The sequence below is a fragment of the Somniosus microcephalus genome, chromosome 4 (genome assembly GCF_052327205.1).
Source record: "Somniosus microcephalus isolate GS21.2 chromosome 4, FLI_Smic_1.0, whole genome shotgun sequence".
In the NCBI taxonomy this organism is placed as follows: domain Eukaryota; kingdom Metazoa; phylum Chordata; class Chondrichthyes; order Squaliformes; family Somniosidae; genus Somniosus; species Somniosus microcephalus.
Genome location: NC_140990.1, coordinates 352,144,476 through 352,171,496, shown reverse-complemented (window position 1 = coordinate 352,171,496; position 27,021 = coordinate 352,144,476). Strand labels below are relative to the sequence as shown.

The following is a 27,021-nucleotide window of genomic DNA, read 5'->3' as shown; positions in this document are numbered from 1 at the left end:
ATCATGGCTGATCTGATCCTAACCGCCAATCCACTATCACAGAACTATCTCCTGAATCTAACAGAATTAGACACACGAAATAGGAGCAGGATCAGGCTACACGGCCCCTGGGCCCGCTCCGCTACCCACAGGGCCATGACCGATCCGAACCTAGACTCATGTCCAAATTCCTGCCCGCTCCCCGTAACCCTTAATTCCCTTTACTTCTAGGAAACTGTCTATTTCTGTTTTAAATTTATGTAATGATGTAGCTTCTACAGCTTTTTGGGGCAGCATATTCCATGGACCTACCACCCTCTGAATGAAGTAGTTCCTCCTCATCTCAGTTTTGAAAGAGCAGCCCCTTATTCTAAGACTATGCCCCCTAGTTCTAGTTTCACCCATCATCAGGAACATCTTCCCCGCATCCACCCGATCCAACCCCTTCACAATCTTATATGTTTCAATAAGATCGCCTCTCATTCTTCTGAACTCCAATGAGTAGAGTCCCAATCTACTCAACCTCTCCTCATATGTCCACCATCCCCTCATCCCCGGGATTAACCGAGTGAACCTTCTTTGTACTGACTCGAGAGCAAGTATGTCCTTAAGTATGGACACCAAAACTGTACGCAGTATTCCAGGTGCAGTCTCACCAATACCTTGTACAACTGAAGCAACACCTCCTTATTTTTATATTCTATCCCCCTAGCAATGAAAGCCAACATTCCATTGGCCGCCTTAATCACTTGCTGCACCTGCATACTAACCTTTTGAGTTTCGTGCACCAGGACCCCCAGATCCCTTTGTACTTCAGTACTTTCCAGTTTCTTGCCATTAAGATAATAACTTGCTCTATGAGTTTTCCTGCCAAAGTGCATAACCTCACACTTTCCAGTATTGTATTCCATCTGCCAAATCTCTGCCCACTTACTTAGCCTGTCGATGTCCCCTTGCAGGTTTTTTATGTCCTCCTCACTCACTACTTTCCCTCCCATCTTAGTATCATCTGCAAACTTTAATATGTTACACTCGGTCCCCTCCTCCAAATCGTTAATATAGATTGTAAAGAGTTGGGGACCCAGCACTGACCCCTGCGGAACACCACTAGTTACTGATTGCCAGTCTGAGAATGAACCATTTATTCCAACTCTCTGCCTTCTGTTAGATAGCCAATCCTCTATCCATGCCAGAATATTACCCCCAATCCCGTGATTTTTTATCTTAAGCAATAATCTTTTGTGTGGCACCTTGTCAAATGCCTTTTGGAAGTCTAAATACACTACGTCCACTGGTTCCCCTTTATCCACCCTATACGTTACTTCCTCAAAGAACTCCAGCAAATTTGTCAAACATGACTTCCCCTTCATAAAACCATGCTGACTTTGCCCTATTAAATTATGATTATCCAAATGTCCTGTTACTGTCTCCTTAATAATGGACTCCAAAATTTTACCTACCACAGATGTTAGGCTAACCGGTCTATAGTTTCCAGCCTTCTGTCTACTGTCCTTTTTAAATAAGGGTGTTACATTAGCAGTTTTCCAATCTGCCGGGACCTTTGCCGAGTCCAGGGAGTTTTGGAAAATTATTACCAATGCATCCACAATCCCTACCGCCACTTCCCTCAAGACCCTAGGATGTAAGCCATCAGGCCCAGGTGATTTATCCGCCTTGAGTCCCATTATTTTACCGAGTACCACTTCCTTAGTGATTTTGATCGTGTTTAGCTCCTCCCCCCCCCCCCTTTAGCCCCCTGTTTGTCCAGTGTTGGGATATTCTTAGTGTCTTCTACTGTAAAGACTGATGTAAAATATTCATTCAGTGTTTTTGCCATCTCCATATTTCCCACCATTAATTTCCCGGTCTCATCCTCTAAGGGACCGACATTTACTTTAGCCACCCGTTTTCTTTTTATATAACTATAAAAACTCTTACTATCTGTTTTTATATTTTTTGCTAATTTACTTTCATAATCTATCTTCCCTTTCTTAATCAATCTTTTTGTTATTTTATGCTGTCTTTTAAAGTTTTCCCAATCCTCTATCCTCCCACTAGATTTGGCTACCTTATATGCCCTTGTTTTTATTTGAATACTATCCTTAATTTCTTTACTTAGCCACGGATGGCTGTCTTTTCTTTTACACCCTTTTCTTCTCAGTGGAATATATATTTTTTGGAAGTTGTAAAATAACTCCTTAAATGTATACCACTGATCATGTATCGTCTTACCCTTTAATCTATTTTCCCAATCCACTCTACTCAATTCCGCTCTCATACCTTCATAGTCTCCTTTATTCAAGCTTAGCACGCTTGTTTGAGATCCAACCTTCTCACCCTCTAATTGAATATGGAATTCAACCATGTTATGGTCACTCATTCCAAGGGGATCCTTTACTAGGACGTTTTTAATTAATCCCGTCTCGTTACACAGGACCAGATCTAAGGTTGCTTGCCCCCTGGTCGGTTCAGTTACATACTGCTCAAGAAACCCATCCCTAATACACTCAATGAACTCATCCTCAAGGCTGCCCTGCCCAATTTGATTTGTCCAATTAATATGATAGTTAAAATCCCCCATAATTATAGATGTTCCCTTATTACAAGCCTCAACTATTTCCTGATTGATACTCCGTCCAACAGAGCAAAAGCATTATCCACTAGCCACGTGGTGAATTGGGAATCCAGATGTGGCAAATTGCATTTCTGATTAGTAATTTAAAAATGAATACTGGACATCATCGTTGGGAATGCAATCTCAATACTCATTTGGATGGCGTGTACATTTGTACTTAATCCTTTTTGTGCATTTGTTGGTAAAATGATAAGATGAAAAGCAGAGTGTGTGAGTGCTTTTTGATCACTGGTTTACTTCCTTGGTAGATGTTAAATAAATATATACATCAAGTATGTTTACCTGTGTCAGTGTATGTAAGGTTTTTTTTTACTACAATTAGTGCTTGTGGCTAAAAAATGTCACCATAGCCACACCTGTGGCTAGTCAGCGATTTCTATTTGACAACACTCTTGGATGAAGAGTTAGATCACTCCTGCTAATATCTCCTCCTTCTGCTCAACGTCTTTTGTTTTATTATGCCTACGTGAAGCACTTTTAGATGTTTCTTTATGTTTAAAAAGTACTATATCAATGCAAGTTCGTTTTTGTTTTAAAATGCATATATAATTTTGTCATTATCTACAAATAAACTGTAATGTTAACCTAAAAATGTGGGAGAATTGTTCAGTATCGTATTGCAGTAATATGTGTTCATTGTAATGTGTTTATTAAAGAAATATTGCAGAAATATTTGTGAAATCTCCCTTGTGTGTATATATTTTTTTAAAGTGTTAATGAATCAGCAATTTTGAGCTTTAGGGTGTGGAAACCTGGTGATTATTTGCTTTACTTTGGCTCTCAGCACCTTGTACTGATTTACTGAAAGGAGTGAGTAGTGCAGAGTACTACTCAGTGAGGCTGAGTATAAAGAACGTTACATTTCTGAGCCATGTAAATGATGAATTATTGGCAGTTCCAAACTGCAGGAAAACACCATGTTATTTTTTAAAAATTTGTTGAAATAATTGTTTCAAAAGATTGGATGGGGGTGAGTATATGAAGCACTGATAACCCTTCAGGCCTCAGTGAATTTTTGAATTGAAGTGAAAAGGCAGAGAATGGCTATTTTGCACACTAATGTTTAAGATGTAGATTTACAACAGCAAACTTCTGAACACTGGGCTTTATTAGACTCATTAGCTGTCACCATTTTGAAATTAAACTGCTTCAGGATCCTTCTTACTTTCAGAATCCTGTAGAGCACATTTTATAGACACATTTTAGTTGTATTGGATGGAAATGCTTCATGGTATGGACATTACAAGGATCAGTTGGGGCTTGGAGTAATAAGAACAACAATGTTGCTGTGTGCCAAACTGATTTTATTTTATGTGTCTTGCAGTTTTTCCCAATTTCATGGACTAATCACTCACTATAAAATTGGTGCACTCTGTATGAACATTATCGAGCATGAACTGAAGAGACATGACCTATGGCAAGAAGAGCTTCATAAGAAGAAGAAAGTAGATATCCTTTCTTGTATGTAACAAAATCTAACAGCAACAACAAATTGCAACTTTGTTTCCATTTACCTCAAATAAAAGGTTTGAGAAATAATTGCCACAGCAGCACCACGCCACATTAATTTCACTTAGTTGTAAATGACCAATGTTCTCCTTCAGTGATGGAATAAGTAACCAACAGAAAACTGAACAGTCACTTTTTTTTAACTATTCAGGGATCAGCAAGTATCACAAAACCAATCAGTTAAAAGACTATTGATCAAATAATTGCATCACACTGTTGTCGATCACCATTTATAACATCAAAAATATGCAAAAAATTACATGACACAGGAAAACAATTAGTAAACATACCCATAATATTGGTTATTTAATGTTGGAATTGCCTGCAAGAAATTTCCCCCTAACATAAGCTTGCTTGCCTTTCTGTTTAAAAGGTAATCTCCAAGCCCCACATCTACTTCCCCTCATCTCTCTTCACTTAGCCTCCGCACTGAGTGATTTCAATTTTTCCCTAAACTCCTTTAGTGCTCTCTCCTCTCAATTACTCCTGCTTCTGTTCTCCCTCACTCTCACCTTTCATATAAAATTCCTTACCCATATCCATGACCACCTCAAACTCACCAAAATTTATGGCCTCTCTTCACCTGTTGTCTCAATCTCTAACAAAGCTATCTCTGACCACTTTGATTTTTGCTCTTGTTCCCAGCACAGCTATCACTTTCCCCCCACCCTTGCCGTTTCAATAGTCCCTATCTTTACTCCCTCAAGTCTGAGAGTCTTAAACGCAACGATATCCAGTGCAACAACAACTTGAATTTATATAGCACCTTTAATGTAGTAAAACATCGCAAGGCACTTATCAAACAAAATTTGACACTGAGCCAGATAAGGGCCTATTAGGGAGATTTTAAGGATCGTCTAAGAGGGGAAGAGATGCGGTGAGGTTTAGGGAGGGAAGTTGAGAGCTTAAGGCATGGCAGCCAATGGTGGAGTGATTAAAATTGGGATGCGAAAGAGGCCAGAATTGGAGGAGCGCAGAGACCTCGGAAGCTTGTAGGGCTAGAAGAGGTTACAGACAATAGAGAGGGGCGAGGCCATGGAGGAATCTGAACACTAGGATGAGAATTTTAAAATCAAGGCGTTACCGGACTGGGAGCCAATGTAAGTCAGCAGGCACAGAAGTGATAGGTGAACAGGACTTGGTGTGAAGTTACGCCATGCAGAGTTTTGGATGACTTCAAGTTTATGGAGGTTGCAAGGTGGGAGGCCGGCCACAAGACCATTGGAATAGTCAAGGCTAGAGGTAACAAAGGCATGGACGAGGGTTTCTGCAGCAGATGAGCTGAGGCAGGGGTGGTGACGAGTGATATTACGGAGGTGGACGTAGGCAGTCGAGAGGGTTTGGGGCCGAAGCTCAGCTCACGGTCAAATAGGGTGCCATGGTTGTGAACTGGTTCAGCCTCGGCCAGAGGCCAGGGAGAGGGATGAAGTTGGTGGCTAGGGAGCAGAGTTTGTGGCGGAGACCGAAGACAATGGCTTCAGTCTTCACTCTGTTTAATTGGAGGAAATTTCTGCTCATCCAGTACTGGATGTCTGACAAGCAGCATAGAATTAACATCCAGATAGAAAAGTACCAGGGAGTTCTTGCTGCTGTGGAGAAATTGTGTGTGAATGATAAAACTGAGCCTTTGTAGTTTTCAACTGGTTCTGTGTAGCTACAATAATCAGAACATTTACCAATCACTGTGAGGAAAGAGTAGTCGAAAAATACATTTATAGAATTGAAGCAGTGAATAAAAATTCAGTTAAGTTATTTGGGATAAAAGGCTTTTTTGTGTAGAATCATAGAAAGATACAGCACAGAAGGAGGCCATTCAGCCCACCGTGCTTGTGCTGGCTCTTTGAAAGAGCTATCCAATTAGTCCCCACTCCCCTGCTCTTTCCCTGTAGCCCAGTGAATTTTTCCTTTTCAAGTATTTATTCAATTCCCTTTTGAAAGTTACGATTGAATCTGCTCCCACCAACCGTTCAGGCAGTTCACTCCTTATCTGAGGAAGGACGTTCTTGCCATGGAAGGAGTGCAGCGAAGATTCACCAGGCTGATACCTGGGATGGCAGGAATGACGTATGAGGAGAGATTATGTCAATTGGGCTTATACTCACTGGAGTTTAGAAGATTGAGAGGGGATCTCATCGAAACCTATAAAATTCTGTCAGGTCTGGACAGACTAGATGCAGGAAGGATGTTTCCAATGGCTGGGGAGTCCAGAACCAGGGGTCATAGTCTAAGGATAAGGGGTAAGCCATTTAGGACTGAAATGAGGAGGAATTTCTTCACCCAGAGAGTGGTGAACCTGTGGAATTCTCTGCCACAGAGGGCGGTGGAGGCCAGTTCATTAAATATATTCAAGAAGGAGTTGAATATATTTCTTAAGGCTAAAGGGATCAAGGGATATGGGGAGAAGGCAGGGACAGGGTACTGAATTTGGATGATCAGCCATGATCTCATTGAATGGCAGAGCAGGCTCGAAGGGCCGAATGGCCTACACCTGCCCCTATCTTCTATGTTTCTATAACTTGCAGCGTCCTTTTTTTCCTTCCTATCGCCTCTGGTTCTTTTGCCAATTAGCTTAAATCTGTGTCCTCTGGTTACCAACCCTTCTGACACTGGAAACGGTTTCTCCTTATTTACTCTATCAAAACCCTTCATGATTTTGAACACCTATTAAATCTCCCATTAACCGACTCTGCTTTAAAGAGAACAACCCCAGTTTCTCTATATAACTGAAGTCTCTCATCCCTGGTATTCTAGTAAACCTCCATTGCACCCTCTAAGGCCTTGACATCCTTCCTAAAGTATGGTGCCTAAAATTGAACACAATACTGCAGCCGGGGTCTAACCTGTGTTGTAAAGGTTTAGCATAACTTCCTTGTTTTTGTACTCTATGCCTCTATTTATAAAGCCAAGGATTCTTATGCCTTTTTAACAGCCTTCTCAACTTGTCTTGCCACCTTCAAAGACTCAAGTACATATAATCCCAGGTCGCTCTGTTCCTGCACCTCATTTAAAATTATATCATTTAGTTTATATTGCCTCTCCTCATTCTTCCTACCAAAATGAATCACTTCACACTTCTGTGTTAAATTTCAACTGCCATGTGTCTGCCCATTTCACAAATCTGTCTGTGCCCTCCTGAAGTATGTTACTATTCTCATTGTTTACTACATTTCCATGTTTTGTGTCATCTGCAAACTTTGAAATTATTCCTAGTATATCCAAGTTCAGGTCATTTAAGAGCATTGGTCCCAATATTGACACCTGGGAGACACCACTGCATATTTCATGCAGTCTAAAAATCAACCGATCACCACTACTCTATGCCTTCTATCCCATAGCCAATTTTGTATTCACGCAGCCACTACTCCTTCAACTTTGGTAACAGGTCTATTATGTGGTAATTCATCAAACACCTATTGAAAGTCCATATACACAACATCAACCGCACTACCCTCTCCGTTACTTCATCAAAGAACTCAAATCAAGTTAGTCAAACATGATTTGCCTTTAAAAGATCCGTACTGGCTTTCATTTATTAACCCATGTTTTTCCAAGTGCCAATTAATTTTGTCCCGGTTAATGTCTCTAACAGTTTTCCCACAACCGACATTAGGCTGGTTGGCCTGTAATTGCCAGGTTTATCAGTCTCCTTTTTTGAACAGGGGTCTAACATTTGCAGTCCTCCAGTCCTCTGGCACCACTCTCGTATCTAAGGCGGATTAGAAGATTGTGGCCAGAGCCTCCGCAATTTCCACCCTTACTTCCCTCAGCAACCTAGGGTGCATCCCATCTGAATCTGGTGACTTTTCTACTTTGAGCGCTGCCAACCTTTTAAGTACCTCCTTTACCTATTTTTAAAAAAAAAATCAAATTCAATTTCTCTACTACCTCCTCCTTTACTGTGATATTGGCAGCATCCTCTTCAGTGAAGACAGATGCAAAGTGCTCATTTGGTACCTCAGCCATGCCCTCTGCCTCCATATGAAGATCTCCCTTTTGGTCCCTCATCGGCCCCACCCTCTCTTGACTACCCTTTTACTATTTATATGTTCATAAAAGACTTTTGAATTCCCTCTTGTGTTACCTGCTGATCTATTCTCATACACTCTCTTTGCCCCTCTTATTTCCTTTTTCAGTTCTCCCTTATACTTTTTGTATTCAGCTTAGTTCCCAACTGAATTATGAACACGACATTTATCGTAAGGTTTATTTTTCTGTTTCATTTTAATCTTTATCTCTATTCAGTCATCTAGGGAGCTCTAGCTTTGGATGCCCTTCCTTTCCCCCTCATGGGAATTTTTGAACTATTTTGAAGACATCCCATTGCTCATTTACTGTTTTACCTGCTAATCTTTGATTTCAATCCACCTGTGCCAGATCCCTTTTCAACTCACTGAAATTAGCCCACCTCCAGTTGAATATTTACATAAAACATAGAAGATAGGAGCAGGAGTAGGCCATTCGGCCCCTCGAGCCTGCTCCGCCATTCAATGCGATCATGGCTGATCATCCAAATTCAGTACCCGGTCCCTGCTTTCTCCCCACACCCCTTGATCCCTTTAGCTTTAAGAAATATATCCAACTCCTTCTTGAATATATTTAATGAATTGGCCTCTACTGCTTTCTGTGGTAGAGAATTCCACAGGTTCACCACTCTGGGTGAAGAAATTCCTCCTCATTTCTGTCCTAAATGGCCTACCCCTTATCCTTAGACTGTGACCCCTGGTCCTGGACTCCCTGACAACCGGGAACATCATTCCTGCACCTAGTCTGTCCAGTCCTGTCAGAATTTTATAAGTTTCAATGAGATCCCCTCTCATTCTTCGAAACTCCAGCGAGTACAAGCCCAATCGACCCAATCTCTCCTCATACGTCATTCCTGCCATCCCAGGTATCAGCCTGGTGAATCTTTGCTGAACTCCTTCCATGACAAGAACATCCTTCCTCAGATAAGGCGACCAAAACTGCACACAATACTCAAGGTGTGGTCTCACCAAGGCCCTGTACAACTGCAGCAAGACATCCTTGTTCCTGTACTCAAACCCTCTCGCTACGAAGGCCAACATACCATTTGCCGCCTTAACTGCCTGCTGCACCTGCATGCTTACCTTCAGCGACTGGTGCACAAGGACACCCAGGTCTCGTTGCACTCCCCCTTCTCCCAATCTATTGCCATTCAGATAATAATCTGCCTTCCTGTTTTTGCTACCAAAATGGATAACCTCACATTTATCCACGTTATCTTGCATCTGCCATGCTTCTGCCCAATCACCCAACCTGTCCAAATCATCCTGGAGTTTCTCGGCATCCTCCTCACAGCACACACGCCCATCCAGCTTTGTGTCATCTGCAAATTTGGAGATATTACATCTAGTTCCCTTGTCTATATCATTATTAATATATATTGTGAATAGCTGGGGTCCAAGGACCGATCCTTGCGGTACCCCACTAGTCACTGCCTGCCACTCGGCCAAAGACCCGTTTATTCCAACTCTTTGCTTTCTGTCTGCCAACCAGTTCTCTATCCAAGTCAGTACCTTGCCCCCAATCCCATGTGCCTTAACTTTACACGCTAATCTCTTATGCGGGACCTTATCGAAAGCCTTCTGAAAGTCCAAATACACCACATCCACTGGTTGTCCCTTATCTATTTTACCAGTTACATCCTCAAAAAATTCCAGTGGATTAGTCAAGCACAATTTACCTTTTGTAAATCCATGTTGACTTTGTCCGATCCTGTAGCTGTTTTCCAAGTGCTCTGCTATTACATCTTTTATGATGGACTCTGGCATTTTCCCCACTACCGATGTCAGGCTTACCGGTCTGTAATTCCCCGTTTTCTCTCTACCACCTTTTTGGAATAGTGGGGTAACATTTGCTACCCTCCAATCCATGGGTACTGTTCCAGATTCCATTGAATGTTGGAAGATGATCAGCAATGCATCTACTATTTCTAGGGCCACTTCCTTAAGTACCCTAGGATGTAGATTATCAGGCCCTGGGGCTTTATCGGCCTTCAATCCCATCAATTTCCTTAACACCATTTCCCTATAAATACTGATTTCTTTTAGTTCTTCCCTTTCATCAGACCCTATGTTCCCCGACATCTCTGGGAGGTTATTTGTGTCCTCCTTTGTGAAGACAGAACCAAAATATGTATTTAATTGGTCTCCCATTTCTTTGTTCCCCATTATAAATTACCCTGATTCTGACTGCAAGGGACCTACGCTTGACTTCACCAATTTTTTTCTCTTCACATATCTATAAAAGCTTTTACAGTCAGTTTTTATGTTCCTTGCAAGCTTACCCTCATATTCTATTTTCCCCTTCTTAATTAATCCCTTTGTCCTCTGTTGAATCCTAAACTGCTCCCAACCCTCAAGTTTACTGCTTTTTCTGGCCAATTTATATGTCCTCTCCTTGGATCTTATGCTATCCCTAATTTCCCTTGTTAGCCGCGGTTGAGTCACCTTTTTTGTTTTATTTTTATGCCAAACTGGGATAAACAAATTCTGTAGTTCATCCATGCGGTCTTTGAATGTTTGCCATTGCCTATCCACCATCAACCCTTTGAATGACATTCCCCAATCAATCCTACCCAACTCGCGCCTCAGACCATCGTAGTTTCCTTTATTTAAATTCAGGACCCTAGTCTCTGAGTCAACAACTTCATTCTCCATCTTAATGAAGAATTCGATCATATTATGATCGCTCCGACCCAAGGGGCCTCGTTCAACAAGATTGTTAATTAATCCTTTCTCATTACATAATACCCAGTGTAAGATGGCCTGATCTTTGGTTGGTTCCTCGACATATTGGTCCAGGAAACCATCCCGTAAACACTCCAGGAATTCCTACTCCACAGTATTGTTACTAACTTGGTTAGCCCAATCTATATGTAGATTAAAGTCACCCATGATGACGGCTGTGCCCTTATTGCACGCTTCTCTAATTTCCCATTTAATGCCATCCCCAACGTCCGCATTACTGTTTGGCGGTCTATATACCACTCCCACTAACGTTTTCTGCCCCTTGGTATTTCTCAGGTCTACCCATACAGATTCCACATCATCAGAGCTAATATCCTTACAATTGTGTTAATCCCTCTTTAACCAGTAATGCTGCCCCACCTCCCTTTCCTTTTTGCCTATCCTGAATATTGAATACCCCTGGATGTTGAGTTCCCAGCCTTGGCCACCCTGGAGCCATGTTTCCGTAATCCCAATCAAATCATAATCGTTTACCGCTATTTGCGCAGCTAATTCATCCACCTTATACGAATGCTCCTCGCATTAAGACACAAAGTCTTCAGGTTTGTTTTTTTAAAGCTCTTAGACCTATTAGAATTATTATTTACTGTGGCCATGTTTGATTTAAAGCGTTGATTTCTCTGACTGCCACTTTTGTTTTTCTCCTTGCTATCTTTTGCTTTTATCCTTGTTTCCCTTTCCTCTGTCCCCTTGCTCAGGTTCCCAACCCCCTGCCATTTTAGTTTAAACCCTCCCCCAGAGCACTAGCAAACACCTCCCCTAGGACATCAGTCATATTTTCATATTTCTTGTCCTTTTCTATAACTACTCTAAACCTAATATTGTGATGATTGTTTCCAAAATATGCTCTCATTGAAACATGCTCCACTTGCCCCACTTTATTTCCCAGAACTAAATCCAGCACTGTTTCCTTTCTCATTGGGATGGAAACATACTGATCAAGAAAGTTCTCTTGTACACCTTTTAGGAATTCCTCTGTCTCTTTGCTCTTTACACTGTTATTTTCCTAGTCTATATTAGGACAATTGAAGTCCCCTATTATCCCTACTCTAAAGTTCTTGCATCTCTCTGTAATTTGCCTGCAGATTTGCTCCTCTATCTCCTTCCCACGATTTGGTGGCCTATCGTATACACCCAGTGGTGTAATAGCTCCTCAGTTCTAACCAAATAGATTCTGTCTTTGAACCCTCAAGTACATCATCCCTTTCTGGTGCTCTAACAGTATCTTTGATCAATACTGCTACCCTGACTCCTTTTTTCCCTTCCTATCTTTCCTGAATACAGGAATATTAAGTGCCAATTCCTCCCCTTGTTTGAACCAGGTCTCGGTTATTGCCACTATATCATCCCACGTGGCTACTTGTGCCTGCAGTTCACCAACCTTATTAATCGCATCCCAGGGATTTATGCACATGCGCTCTAAACCCATCATTGTCTCTTCGCAGTTCCTTCGTCTGATCTCTCCTATTTCTGAACTACTCCTTATTCTGACGCCGTTTGTCTCTCCCAGTCCTCCGTGCACCTTGTATTTCCTCTCTAATGCGTCATCCTGGTGTTCCTCCCCCCGCTAAATTAGTTTAAACCCTCCCCCATTATCACTGAGGGGGGGATTGATGTTTGATGTCTTTGATTTTAGCCTTTGACGTTAAGGACAGATTTGGTCAATAGGCCAGACCTGAACCATAATGAATGGTCAATTATTAAGGTGCTGGTAAATGAGTACTTAATAGTGGGGAAAAACACCCTGAACAGTGACTGCTTCAGAAAGAATTGCAAGTTCACTGTTGGAAGTTAGGAGGAAGAGAAAAAAAAACTTTATGATCATGTAAAGGAGGAAGAATAAAACATAAAATATTTGCACCTTAAACAAATATTCCAAATGGACCATGGGTGGTAGACTATCTCCTAGTTTTCAGTCCTCCCTGCAATTCTGAACAGAAAAGAAGTTAACCCCAGCTAGCTGCCTGGTTACCTCAATGGTGGTTATGATCCTCCCTGTCTGCCCACTGCAAAAGTAACTGAACATAGTGGGCTGGATTTTGATACTGGAGGCGGGACTACAACTTTTGGGGTTGTAGTCCCGCCTCCATAGAGTTGTGGCTAACCCATGCGATTTTCACTAGATTGACCTTGTTGAGCCTGCCCAGTGGGCTCAGCAGGCCAATTAAGGGCCACCCGGCAACAGGTGATGTCACAGATTGACATTTCATCTGTCAAGAGCTTTTGACAGATGAAATATCAGCGTTTGACAGCTCTTTGAAGCTGTCGAACACTGACAATCTGTACTCCAAGTTACTTCCTTCCTCTCAAGCTGATTTAGAGATCTCTCCAGAACAGAAAGCTGAATGCTGCAACTTTTGACAGCTCGCGGCCATTCTGCTTTCTGTGCCGGTGAGATGAGGGACTCCCGAGACCTGAAGGAAGGAAGCTGTAAAGGTAAGTAAAACTTATTTAAACACTTTACACACACCAAACACACTTACCTCTGCACACATCACTCACCTGAACACCGGACATCTCGAACCCTTCAGCCCGACTGTCCGCCTCGCTAACTTGACATGGTTTGGAGCCATCGGGAATCCCACACTTCAGGGATAAAAATAGGGATTAGGTTAAAAACTGCCGGTTAACTACCTGTTAACAGGCAGTTAATTGGCACTAATCCCCTTCCCGCCTCGGGGAGGAGGGTCCCAGCACAGGTCGGGTATCCGCCTCCTTTGAAACTGGCATGGAGGCAGGATGGGTTCGTGCCCCCCGATTTCGCGATTTTAATCCCCCACACGCCTCCAATCCCGCCTCAAAGGCCCAATGAAAATCAAGCCCAGTGTGTTTAAAAGTACAGTGCAAAATTAGATGTGATTCAGCTTACTTTCTTTTTAAGATAAAGGGGTGTTTTATATTGAAAATTCTTCCTAATACAGTACCTTATTTAAATGAAGACTGCAATTTTCCTATTTTTTTTACTGATTAAATAATATATCATAAAGATGGTACATTTATATTTATGGTATATTTAATCACACCGAAATTAATTTAATGGAAATGTTGATGATTCCTTAACTTTAGCCTTCACTTGAAGATGATGCTGATAACCAAATACTGAAGAAAGATTATGAGAAAACGTACAAGAAATATCAAGGTTTAGTTATCAAGCAGGAGCAACTGTTGAGAGGTAGGTGGTGCTGGTTTAAAAAGAGTAAGTTGCTACAAGACATAGCAGTGGGATTAAGGAATTTCTGATACTCAGTCATGCTCACTTCTAGATGTTGGAGAAGATTTCCTGCATTAGTTTTTTTTAGTGAAATCGAACTTTTCTTCTGTACGGACATTTATGGTTTTGTTAGAAATAGAAATCTCCTCTATGTTCTGATGTAGCTCCAGAAGTTGATGTATAGTGAAAATCAATCTTTGTTTGTATTTGCATGAAACTTCTGAACAATTCTGATATGAATGATTGAAACAATTTTTCAGTTCCATTGAACAGTGTTACTATTATTTTAAAATAAATGATACCTAATGTGTAATTTTGTTTGAGTGAGACTTCAGTCATACTCCATGTTACTGTATTTGGTTTAGTTTCATATATTTTCCTCTTTTTATCACAAGTGCTTGAGTGCAATTGTCATGCTTTATACCACTATTAATTATAGTCCAGAATTGTTTAATGGCAGCGCAGAATCCTTGTTTTTTTTTCAAACTTCTTGTATGTTCTTTATTAGTTGCTTTCTATCTTCTGTTGAATCTGGCTGAAGACACGAGGACTGAACTGAAAATGAGGAACAAGAACATTGTCCACATGCTTGTGAAATCACTCGATCGAGAAAACTTTGAGTTGCTGATCCTAGTGATGTCCTTCCTAAAGAAACTCAGTGTATTTGTGGAGAACAAAAATGATATGGTAGGTAGACTGGAGCTCCTGGCACGTTTATTTACACTGACCGGATTATTAAGAAAAACTGCAGCCATCACAAAATAGTTTATCACATTGAAATTAGTATTTTCAAATGTCAAAATGAAGTTGAGAATATGCAAATCAACAAAGGGATAAAAAGTGACCCCCCGTTATCAGGGTAAAAAAAGAAAAAGTGCTGTCCCAAATTGCTTAACAGCCAATGAAGTACTTTTGAAGTGTAGTCGCTGTTGTAATGTAGGAAACGTGGCAGCATTTTTTAGTGATGTCGATTGAGGGATAAATATTGCCAGGACACCGGGGGTAACTCCCCTACTCCTCTTCGAAATAGTGTTATGGGATCTTTTATGTCCACCTGAGAGTAGACGGGGCCTTGGTTTAATGCCTTAGTACTGCAGTGTCAGCCTAGATTTTTGTGCTCAAGTCTCTGGAGTGGGATTTGAACCCACAACTTCCTGACTCAGACAAGAGTGCTACCAACTGAGCCACGGCTGAACTTGGGTAGCTAGTAATGGGAAATAAATGTCGGCCTTAGCAGCAACACCCATAGCTGAGAATAAATAGAAACAAAGTCTCGGTTGGTACTGACTATGTCCAGCTACACCTGATACTAAAGCGTAGTCACTGAAATTCACTAATCTTCCGGTGACCAGGTCAAGATGGGGCTAACTGTTGTCCAAAAAAGACCAACTTTTGGGGAAAAAATTGGCCTGTTGAGGCGTTCAGCCAATATTTCTTGCCTTTTAGGCCAAACTGAATTAAATTTCTGAAATGCTATTTACTCTGCCAAATCCATAAAGAAACAAACCTGGCGTGGGCTACACTCTGGTGTGAACTTTACCAGCGCACTTAGTAAGCATAATTAATTTTAAGTTTTCAGCTGGGCAATGAGAATTAAACAATATTTTGAATAAATGAACTTTGCTTGGACTTAGAAGTACCTCTTCTGAGCTGGCTGTCAGCACTTCTAAGGAGATAGGTGTAAGGTGGATGGTACGGTGAAGGAGGAACAAAAGATCAAAGAATTTTGTTTTTCTTTTAATCATAGAATCTTGCAGCAGCATAGATGGAGGCCATTCAGCCCATCATGCCTGTGCCTGCTCATTGAAAGAGCTATCTAATTTAATTCTACACCCCTACTTTTCCTCATATGAAATCTGCTTCCACCACCCTTTCAGGTAGTGCGTTCCAGATCTTAACAATGCTCTGTGAAAAAAAATGCTCCTAATTTCCCCTCTAGTTCTTTTGCCAATTATTTTAAATCTATGACCTCTGATTACTGACCCACTTGTCAGAGGAAACAATTTCTTATCTCCTCCATCAAAACGCCTCCTTATTTTGAATACCTCTATTAAACCTCCCCTTAACTTTCTCTGCTCTAAGGAGAACAATCCTAGTTTCTCCAATCTCTCCACATAACTGAAGTTCCTCATCCCTGGTATCATCCTGGTAAACCTCCTCTGTACCCTCTCCAATGCCTTCCTAAAGTATGATGTCCAGAATAGTACACCGTATTCCAGCTGAGGCATAACCAGTGTTTTATAAAGGCATGATTTCTTGTTTTTGTATATAATGATCCTATTTATAAAGACAAATATCCCATATGCTTTCCTAACTGCCTTATAAACTTGCCCTGCCACCTTCAAAGATTTGTGAATATGTAGCCCCAGGTCACTCTGCTGTTGCACCCCCCTCAAAGTAGTATCATTTAGATTGTAATTCAGATGAATATTTGAATTACTGTACAAAATAATACTGTCAGCGAACAGGATTATACAAAAGAATTTACAAATTTTAAAACCAAATAAATATTTACAAATAGCAGGCTTTATCAGATTTTTTTGAGTGCTCACAAGTCAAAATCAATTTGAGACCATGCAAAGTAGAAGAATATGAAGAAAGATTGGTAAGCAACATAAAGGGAAATACGTTTAATAAACAAAAAAAGGAAAAGAAAGAGAAGAAAATGTTTTTGCATTTGACCAGAGTATGCACAACCAATGCAAAACTAAAATTCAATCCAGTTTTATTTTTGAATTTTAGTTGAAGCTTTTGCCTTAAATATTTTTCCCTTGCACTTTTTTCTATTTCAGGAGTTAGTTCTGTAGCTTAGTGTAGCTGACAGGTTGTGTAACTGCTGTTCTATATTCTGATGGAGCATAGTTTTTTTTTAAATTAAGAAGCTAGCCTTCTCTATTCATTTTAATACATTTTATTTTGTTATATAGAGACTGATGAAGGTAAATTCATTTGTTGCCTCATTCATCTTTGCAAATGTTGGTAATTCATTGGCTGGCTAGATTAAGCGAACATTTACCTATTCAGTAATTATTCGATTCTAGACTATGTAATTACTCTTATCTAAACCATCTAATAGTCCATCACCTGCTGTATGTACTCATTAAGTATGAATGTGATTTGTGTAAAAAAAATTATGTAGTCAGTTCTATATTTAAAGACCTACTCAAGCACATCACATCCTTCGAGATATTTGCACTCCTCCAGTTCTGACCTCTTGCACATCCCCAATTTGAATCGCTCCACCATTGGCGGCCGTGCCTTCAGTTGCCTAGGCCCTAAGCTCTGGAATTTCCTGCCTAAACTTCTCTGCCTCTCTACCACTCTCCTCTTCTAAAGCACTCCTTAAAACCTACCTCTTTGACCAAGCATCTGCCCTAATATCTCCTTATGTGGCTCAGTGTCAAATTGTATTTGATATCGCTCTTGTGAAGCGCCTTGGGATGTTTTACTACGTTAAAGGTGCTATATAAATACAAGTTGTTGTAACAATGGTTTCATCCTGGAATAGTTTTTTTTTACCTAATTGCTAATATAGTTCTATGGCTGCTGGCAATCCTTCAGTATCTCATTGCATCCTTTACGTGATCTTAGACAGCAAGTGTTGGATGTGAGGTGTGCTATTCGATTGTGAACCGAGTCGAATCCTGTCTGCCACCTGCACCTGCAGACATTGGGGATGGTAATCATTGCTGATTTTGTCATCGCTACCCATTGAGATGCTGAAACCAATTGCAGCTCTTTTACCCACTCTGGCTTGAATCAGTTACTTAGCACAACTTGGGGATCAAGTCTAGGACGTTCCTGGCCTGTATATCACAATGCCTCAGTACCACACTAGACAGTGGATTACCCACTGAGCCTTCGAGCTAACACAACCTGAACTGTTCTAACAACATTGTTCTAGTTCTACATGCTTTTTTAGTGCCAGGGAACAGTTACATCTATAAGTCCACTAGGCCTTTTTCTATCTAAAGTACAGAGACTGTTTTTCTCTGTATTCTGTCACTTTTTTTAAATGTTAAATAAATGTGTATCGGAACTTTTATATTTTTGGGGGCGGGAGGAAAATACCATGTTAATGTAACTCCAAAATTTTCCAGGCTTTTCATACTTTTTAATCAGCTTTGGAAGTCTTTGAAAAGTCACACCTGGAAGTAATCCTATGTGAGTAACAGAGGCATTCATCAAAGCTGAAACATGAACAGTTGTTTCAAATCTTGCCACTTTTCCGAATGCAGGTTTGTTTAGTGTTGAATAATGGCGCACTTTTTAATGTGTTTACAACTGTAGAATTGTGTATTTCATTGTGTCCCAGAAAAGGAGCCATAGTTTTATTTTACTCATTTACTCTGGACATTTGGTAAAAATGAATAATTACTGGGGATATTAATAAGACGTTTGTCTGCCTGAAAGCTTGACTTTAATAACTGGGTAAATTGTTAATCTCCGGCAAAAAGTTTAAATTTTTTTTCTATTTCGTAGCATCAAGGAAAGCTTTCTTTGGTTGATTTTGTACTTTTTTTTAAACAAAAAGAAAATAGCCCATTTGTAGCTTGCTGTGTTTTTACTGAAAGCTAATTAATCACTTTAGAATTAGAATTAGTAATGGTCCCACTTGCGCTTGCCAAATGGAGCTTATACTGGGCACAAGTGCGGGATGAGAGATTTTAGTTTAATTTTATATCGAGCTAATTTCATACCATTGAGAACTGTGAAATAAATGGGGAGTTTTGATTATATCTTCTCATATGTTGCATAGTAACCAAAGGGCTTTAAATGCAGTTTACCTATTAAACATTAATAACCTTAATCATTAAAAGTACATTACATATAATTGCATGCTTTCTAACTTTTTTTCCTGGAGGTATTAAAAATGTGAAACTAGCATGGGTTACGTGTGACTGTCTGAAGACCTTAAATGTTTTGTAATGATGTGCTAAATCTTAACCATATTGTAATTAAAGCCAGCTTTTCTTCAATGTGTTTTGTCATTAGCCTAATGCTTTTGCATCAAGAAAAACCTATAAAGACATTAAGCACTGTTTAGTGCTGAAAATGAGTTACAGGAAAAGCGATTTGGACATGCAGATGTTTCAGGTTAAGACCCAGATGATCTGTACATGGACCCCCATATGTGCGGCATCCTCACAAGTTCTCAATTTCTTTTTCATCCCACCTGTGTACACGTGGTATGAATTTGTTGAAAGTGGGCAACTCACCAAAATTCTTTTAATTAGATCATATATAAAGTGTTCAATGAAGAGAGCTGAGTACCACGAATGTACTGTATGAAGACTGTAGCTTGTTGGTGGATAATGAGTGACTTGCTTTATTTTTAACTCTCGCTGGTCTGTATGTATATTAATTATTCCTTGCCTTCTCAGTTTCCCTTTAATGCATCAACAAACTATTCTGTATCTACAAAAAATTCAGCAATGGTTGTGTTCACGAATAGGTATCAGTATGACTAAGAAAATTCACTGTTCTCCAATGATGAACAATATTCGTACACCAGTTGTTTCCTTAATATTACATGTCCCTCCATTTCACATTTTGTATAACACAGTATTTATGAACTTCATTGCTGAATTCCAATGGATGAAACTTTGTATTTCAAAAATACAGAAATGTGATTTAAAGTAAGTGTTTTATCGGTGTTAGATAATTACAGTTCTGTGGTGTTCAACATAAGTATAGCTCCTGCATTTTAAACATATAAACAGAATTACAGTCTTTCCTTGCATTTCTTCCTGCAATTTGCCACATAATTGCCTCCCTAAATTGCAGAAAGGGAGGACTAAATGGACCTGAGGACTTCTGTGCAGAAAGGAATTGCATATTGTTGTAAAGCAATGCTGAGCTGATTCTGGGAGGAGGAATCGGCTTACCCTCCTGGAGTTATCCAAGGCATGGAAGGCTCGGGGGTACAATACTTGTCACTGATAGTTATTTGAGAATTGATGTTCAGAATGGCTCTCGTGGCTCAGCACAGTATAGTTTCTAGAAATAGGTTACATATCTGATTTTAGCCTGCTTTAACAATGGGTGATGTTAATGGAATGAAAGCGTTTTAAAGTTTATGCAAAATTCCATGAAACGTTTCATGGCAGATTGTAAAACAGAATTCAGTCTAAGTTGAAATATATCCACTGATGCTGCAGTTAGAGCTGACCAAGGTCAGCTGTCTAGTGCTGGTTTCCTTTCTGGTTGTGAGTAGACGTCTACATAGTGTATAATAATGCAGCAAATTAAAAATTACATCTGGTGTGAATTTTGTTCTAGCTACTGTAAACTGCGTCTGGCAGCAGTTTCTTGCTACAGGTCAAAGCTTTTCAGCTATAAAAGATTCTACACCCATGGTGCACATCAAAGTGGAATGACCAAACTGTTCTTTCATTCTGTTGGAATTGTAACTGGATGGATGGTAGTACTGTACTTCAAGGACAAACCTGTCTAATACTTAATGGACTTGCTAGTTTTGTGTCTCTTTACCTTCCACTGTAGTATAAATCACAATCTCAATTGAGCAGTTAAAAGGAAAATCTTGCATTGTGATGTTTTTAAGAGTGATGATTCAAATGTTTCATTCGTATTAAATATGGTGAAAGGAAATACAGGTATTGTCAGTGTAGTTGAGCTTGTTAATTATATTTTTAAAAAGTAGGTAAGATTTATTAGATGTTGGCAGAAAGTTGCTGTATACCAAATCTGGCAAATACATTATGCTATCTGTTTCATGCTAATTAATCAACGTGAAAATATAGTGAACAGTGAGGAGGATAGTGATAGACTTCAAGAAGACATAGACAGGCTGGTAGAATGGGTGGATACGTGACAGATGAAATTTAATGCAGAAAAGTGTAAAGTGATATATTTTGGTAGGAAGAATGAAGAGAGGAAATATAAACTAAAGGGTACAATTCTAAAGGGGGTGCATGAACAGAGAGACTTGGGGGTGGGTATATGTGCACAAATCGTTGAAGGTGGCAGGGCAGGTTGAGAAAGCAGTTTAAAAAAAGCATACGGGATCCTGGGCTTCATAAATAGAGGTATAGAGTACAAAAGCATGGAAATTATGATGAACCTTTATAAAACAGTGGTTCGGCATCAACTGGAGTATTATGTCCAATTCTGGGCACCACACTTTAGGAAGGATGTGAAGACCTTAGAGAGGGTGCAGCAAAGATTTACAAGAATGATTTCAGGGATGAGGGACTTCAGTTACGTGGATAGACTGTCGAAGCTGGAGTTGTTCTCCTTAAAGCAGAGAAGGTTGAGAGGAAATTTGATAGAGGTGCTCAAAATCATGAGAGATCTAGACAGAGTAGATAGAGAAAAACTGTTCCCATTGGCAGAAGGGTCGAGAACCAGAGGACACAGATTTAAGGTGATTGGCAGAAGAACCAAAGGCAACATGAGGGAAAACTTTTTTATGCAGCGAGTGGTTAGGATCTGGAATGCACTGCCTGACAGGGTGGTGAAGGCAGATTCAATTGTGGCTTTCAAAAGGGAATTGGATAAGTACCTGAAGGGGAAAAAATTGCAGGGCTACGGGGAAAGGGCAGGGGAGTGGGACTAGCTGAAGTGCTCTTGCAGAGAACTGGCACGGGCTCGACGGGCCGAATGGCCTCCTTCTGTGCTGTAACCAGTCTATGATTCCCTGCTAGTCATTATAATAATGTTTAGACTTGGGTTTCTTTGTGTCCGATAGCAGGTTTTCCAGAGACGCTACCATTTAAGATGTTCTACAACAAAAAAGTGTTCCACTCATATTTTCAAAAACTTTTAAATAAATATAAAAACAAAGTGCAGTAGAGTTTATGGAATTCAGTGCAGTATTTATTAACCTGAGGATTGTAACAAGTTGATACTTGCAGTTGTTAGCATTGCACAAATCTTAGATAGGAAATTGTTAGCCAAAGGATTTAAACCTGTGGTGTTTACTCGCAGTAAAAGCATAAACATGGTTAAATGAGCAACTGTCGCATGAGCACCAGCAGATTGACAAGTGGGTTTTATTATATTTCTTATGTTTTCTCTCTCTCATTGTCTCTCTTCATAGCGCTGCCTGGCTGTGGGATTTGCAAGTTTTTTTCTGTTGCTTTTTTTCCTCCTCTAGCTGGAGGAGACCAGCCAAGAGATAGCTATGGAAGTAGATATAGTGATGGAGGTACAGTTAACCCAGCATTCATATTGATAGTAAAAGCACTCTTAAAACTTGTTTTAACAGAGAGCTTTCACTGTTGCCATGAATGCTGAATAGCCGAGCCTCTCTGGCTATTTCTTGCTCTCAGGACACTGTAATTCTGAAGTGGGAGGATGGAGGATCACAATCTTTCATGTAAGATTTCTGCTGAATATGTGAAAATTAGCAGGCCTAGGTACTGTGGGATGCTTTTTAATTATTTGTGCTATTTCTAGAGTTTTGCTCTCTGCAAAACAAATCAGTGTACTTTAGCTGTCCTTTAATGTTACCAAATCCTTGGATTTGTTTTACAAATACCACATAGGCGTGTTTTGCAATCACAAAGTGTTTGATGTTTCCCATATAAAGACTTGATTAAACTCCTGCTGTGAAATTATATATTTTTATGCCACCTTCACCCTCTCTTCAGAACATTTGCTGTTCAGGTGTCTGAATCATCATCATCAGCTACTTGTGTGGTGTTGAAACAGATGATGTGGCATTTCTTTTTAAAACCCCTTTGAAGGCTGGAGCTGCACTTCTGCAGTAAAATAAATCCAAAAATGTAGTAAATTAAGAAATGGTAAAAGGTTACATGTGTTTTCTTCACTCTAGTTTATCAACCATCTAAATTTGCAGAGAATAATTTTGTTGGAAGTTCTGTGGCATCAAATATTTAGAACACTGCAATTCATTGTTAAAAGAGATAGAAGATATGCTTTTATTCAGTAAATACTAAACTTTTCGTGACCAAATTCTAACCTTTTAATATGACCAAGGGAGTGGGGACATCCTTCGAACCTGAAAAAAAGCATTTGTTTCTTTTTCAGTAAAACAAGTGCTTTTTGAAAATCATTTTCAGTTGGCGAAATGGTATTGGTGAAAGATATATTGGTGGAACTGTGCCGAGAAAGGCTAGTTAGAAAATTTTGTGAAATTAATAATTTCTTGACTTCCCCATCTCGCCAGTCTCTCAACTGCAGTGGCCTTAACAACACGAGTTAAATGCATATAATTTGTGTACTATTTCTTTCTGTCTCTTCTCGTTGCCCATTGCTATTTATATTTGTGAAATCCAACCAAACAAATCACCTTTGTGATTTTACAAGCAGAAACTGCTTTTGAAACATTGAGCTTTCGTACTGTTAATGGGGAAAATGAAGTACAGTACCCTCAGTGTTGACAAAGTCCTGGAACTTTGAAGAGGAAAGAACTTTACATGCTAAGAGACCAATATTCAGCATTTTGTTCTGTTAAACTGCAGGTAGAGTTGAACATCATTGAGAAGCTGTCCAAGTTGGTGCCCTGTGAACATGAGGATCTCCTGAATATTACTCTGCGCTTGCTGCTGAACCTGTCCTTCGATACTGGGCTTCGGAATAAGATGGTCCAAGTGGGGCTGCTCCCAAAATTGACTGCCCTGATAGGTAATTTTTTTACTCACAAGCAACAGACGATAGTTTCTTCTTTCAAAATTTCCTCTGCTATATAGGATGCTGAACATGTGAATGCCAAAGCAAATAACCCCACTGATGTAATGTAATAATAAATACCAGGAGCATGGGTTTCTGAGACGAGTCATGATCCAAACGTGCAGGGATAGCCGTTGTCCCCAATCAGCCAACCTCTTGCTGTGCAGAGGCATAGACTGGTGGGATGGAGGATTGGCGTACGGTGAAAGTGTCATCGCAGCTGTGAGGAAAGCAGGCACAGACCTGCACGATGCACTGCTGGTGATCACACACCAGTTGCACATTAATGAAATTCAAATCTGCGTTTCATGAAGGCGGAGGGCCAGTCTGCAAGAGCCCTCATGGTGACGTTTGTGTTGTCAGTGATGCTTTTACTTGAGGAAGTCTGCAATCTGCACGAACTCTATAGCCTTATTCTGCTGTTTCCAGTTGTCCATGGGGAACTTGATTAGCCAACATGATATAGAAACATTAGGAACAGGAGTAGGCCATTCAGTTTCTCGAGCTCTTCCATTAGATCATGACTAATCTGCAACTCCTTTTTCTCACTTTTGCTCAATATCCCTTGATACCCTTGCCTAATAGAAATCTATCTCGGTCTTGAAAGCTCCAATTGTCCCAGCATCCACAATCTTTGGAGGAGAGAGAGCTCCAGATTTCTACTACCCTTTGTGTGGAAAAGTGCTTCCTGATTTCACTCCTGAACGGCCTAGCTCTAATTTTAAGATTATGACCCATTGTTCTTGATTCCCACACCAGAGGATATCATCTCACCGTATCTACCCTATCAAATCCTTGCAAGCACCTCGATCAGATCACCCCTCAATCTTCTACTCCAAGGAACACAAGCCAACATGGATGCAAAATTGGTTAAGTGACAGGAAACGGAGAGTAGTGGTTCTAGGACTACTGCTTTTCTTCATATATATCAATGACGTGGATGTGGATGTACAGGGCACAATTTCAAAATTTGCAGATGACACAAAACTTAGAAGTATAGTGAACAGTGAGGAGGATAGTGAGACTTCAAGGGGATATGGTGGAATGGGCGGACACGTGGCAAATGAAATTTAATGCAGAAAAGTGCGAAGTGATACATTCTGGTAGAAAGAATGAAGAGTGGAAATATAAACTAAAGGGTACAATTCTAAAGGGGGTACATGAACAGAGAGACCTGGGGGTATATGTATATAAATTGTTGAAGGTGGCAGGGCAGGTTGAGAAAGCAGTTAGAAAAGCTTACAGGATCCTGGGCTTCACAAATAGAGGTATCGAGTACAAAAGTGTGGAAATTATGATGAACCTGTATAAAACACTGCTTCGGCCCCAACTGGAGTGTTGTGTCCTATTCTGGGCACCGCACTTTAGGAAGGATGTGAAGGCCTTAGAGAGGGTGCAGAAAAGATTTACGAGAATGAGTCCAGGGATGAGGGACTTCAGTTATGTGGATAGACTGGAGAAGCTGGGGTTGTTCTCCTTGGAGCAGAGAAGGTTGGGGGAGATTTGATAGAGGTGTTCAAAATCATGAGGGGGTCTGGACAGAGTAGATAGAGAGAAACTGTTTCCATTGGCAGAAGGTTCGAGAACCAGAGGGGACAGATTTAAGGTGATTGGCAAAAGAACCAAAGGCGACATGAAGAAAAACGTTTTTACGCAGTGAGTGGTTATGATCTGGAATGCACTGCCTGAAAGGGTGGTGGAGGCAGATTCAATCGTGCTTTCAAAAGGGAGTTGGATAAGTACCTGAAGGAAAACAATTTGCAGGGCTATGGGGAAAGGGCAGGGGTGTGGGACTAACTGAAATGTTCTTGCAGAGAGCTGGCATGGGCTTGATGGGCTGAATGGCCGCCTTCCATGCTGTAACCATTCTATGATATCAGTGACTTACTAAATCCAAGTATGAACTACAGACTAATACATAGAAGCTATGTACAGGCCATTTGGCCCAACCAATCCACGTCGCTGTTTATCTTCCATGATGATAAATAGTTCTTACCATGCTTACCTGCCCTGTTCACTTTCAACTCCTTTTCTTTCATCCACTTTCCAATCTAATCTTGAAAGTTCCTGTCTCAACCATGAACCCTGGAAGTGAATTCCACACCTTCAGAACTTTCTGTGCAAGGATATTTCTCCTCTCTTTCTGAATCTCTTGCATTTAATCTTGCATCGATGGCATCTCGTCCTCAACCCCTCAACTGCTGTAAATAGTCTGTTTCTACCTATTCTCTCCCATTCTTTCACAATTTTAAACAATTTTGTCATATCGCCCTGTAACCTACATTCTTGTAACAAAAAAAGACCCAATTTTTCAGGTCTGTCGTAATATTTGTATTTTCTCAAACCTGGCAGCATGCTAGTGAATTTGCACTTTAATACCTCAATATCCTTCCTCTAGTGTGAAGCCCGGTACGGCACACAGTATTCTAACTGAGGTCTTGGATAGATTTTATATAGGTTCATCATTAACTCTTGAATTTTATATTCTATACCTCTTGTGATAAAACCTAGAATTCCATTAGCTTTTTTTTTGCAACTTTATCAACCTGAGGTACTGCCTTTTAATGTCCAATGAATCTATACCCACAAATTCCTCTCCTCTTCCACAGACTGAGCTAACTTCCATGCAATATATAATTATTGCTGTGTTTTTTTTTGCCAAAGTGTATCACCTCACCTTTACTGACATTGAATTGTACCTGCCACATTTTAGTCCATACCCCTATATTATCAATATCCCATTGCAGTTTCCTTTCGTCTGCTTATGTACTGCTCCTCTGATTGCTAATGCCACCTATTTTGGTATCATTTTGATGTCACTTCTTTGAGGCCTATATCCAAATCATTGATGTACACTGAACAGAAGTGGCTCCAGAATTACTACACACTTCCAACCACTCTGGAAAAACTGCCCTTAACTCCTACTCTCTGTTTTCTCCCTTTGAACCAGTTTTTAATCCAGTCTGTTATTCTGCCCCTAGTTCCAATCTTCTCTAGTAATTATATGTGTGGTACCTTGTCAAAGGTTTTCCTAAAGTCTATGTACTCCACATGCATGGCATTTCTTCTATTGACCATGTTTGTTCCCTCCTTTAAAGAGGTTTGTCAAGCATGGTCATTCCTTTTGAAATCCGTGCTGATAACTTCTAACTATTTTCTCTATCTATATACCTGGTAATTTCATCCTTAACTAAGGACTTTATCATTTTCCCTACCACAGATGTTAAGCTAGCTGACCTGGAATTACCCTGGTTTGCTCTGTC

The 27,021-nt window shown here is 40.2% G+C and overlaps 1 protein-coding gene across 4 annotated transcripts in view; it reads left to right on the top strand.

Annotated features, from left to right (window-relative positions):
* LOC147120766 (kinesin-associated protein 3-like) overlaps window positions 1-27,021 on the top strand; it is a 149,518-nt gene that overhangs the window by 50,886 nt on the left and 71,611 nt on the right. For all 4 annotated transcript variants that reach the window (XM_085987002.1, XM_085987000.1, XM_085987001.1 and 1 more), the window contains 4 exons: window positions 3,939-4,063; window positions 13,964-14,062; window positions 14,610-14,792; window positions 23,555-23,713. In XM_085987002.1, coding sequence (XP_085843128.1) covers window positions 3,939-4,063; window positions 13,964-14,062; window positions 14,610-14,792; window positions 23,555-23,713 — 566 coding nt within the window. The remainder of the gene's footprint in view (window positions 1-3,938; window positions 4,064-13,963; window positions 14,063-14,609; window positions 14,793-23,554; window positions 23,714-27,021) is intronic.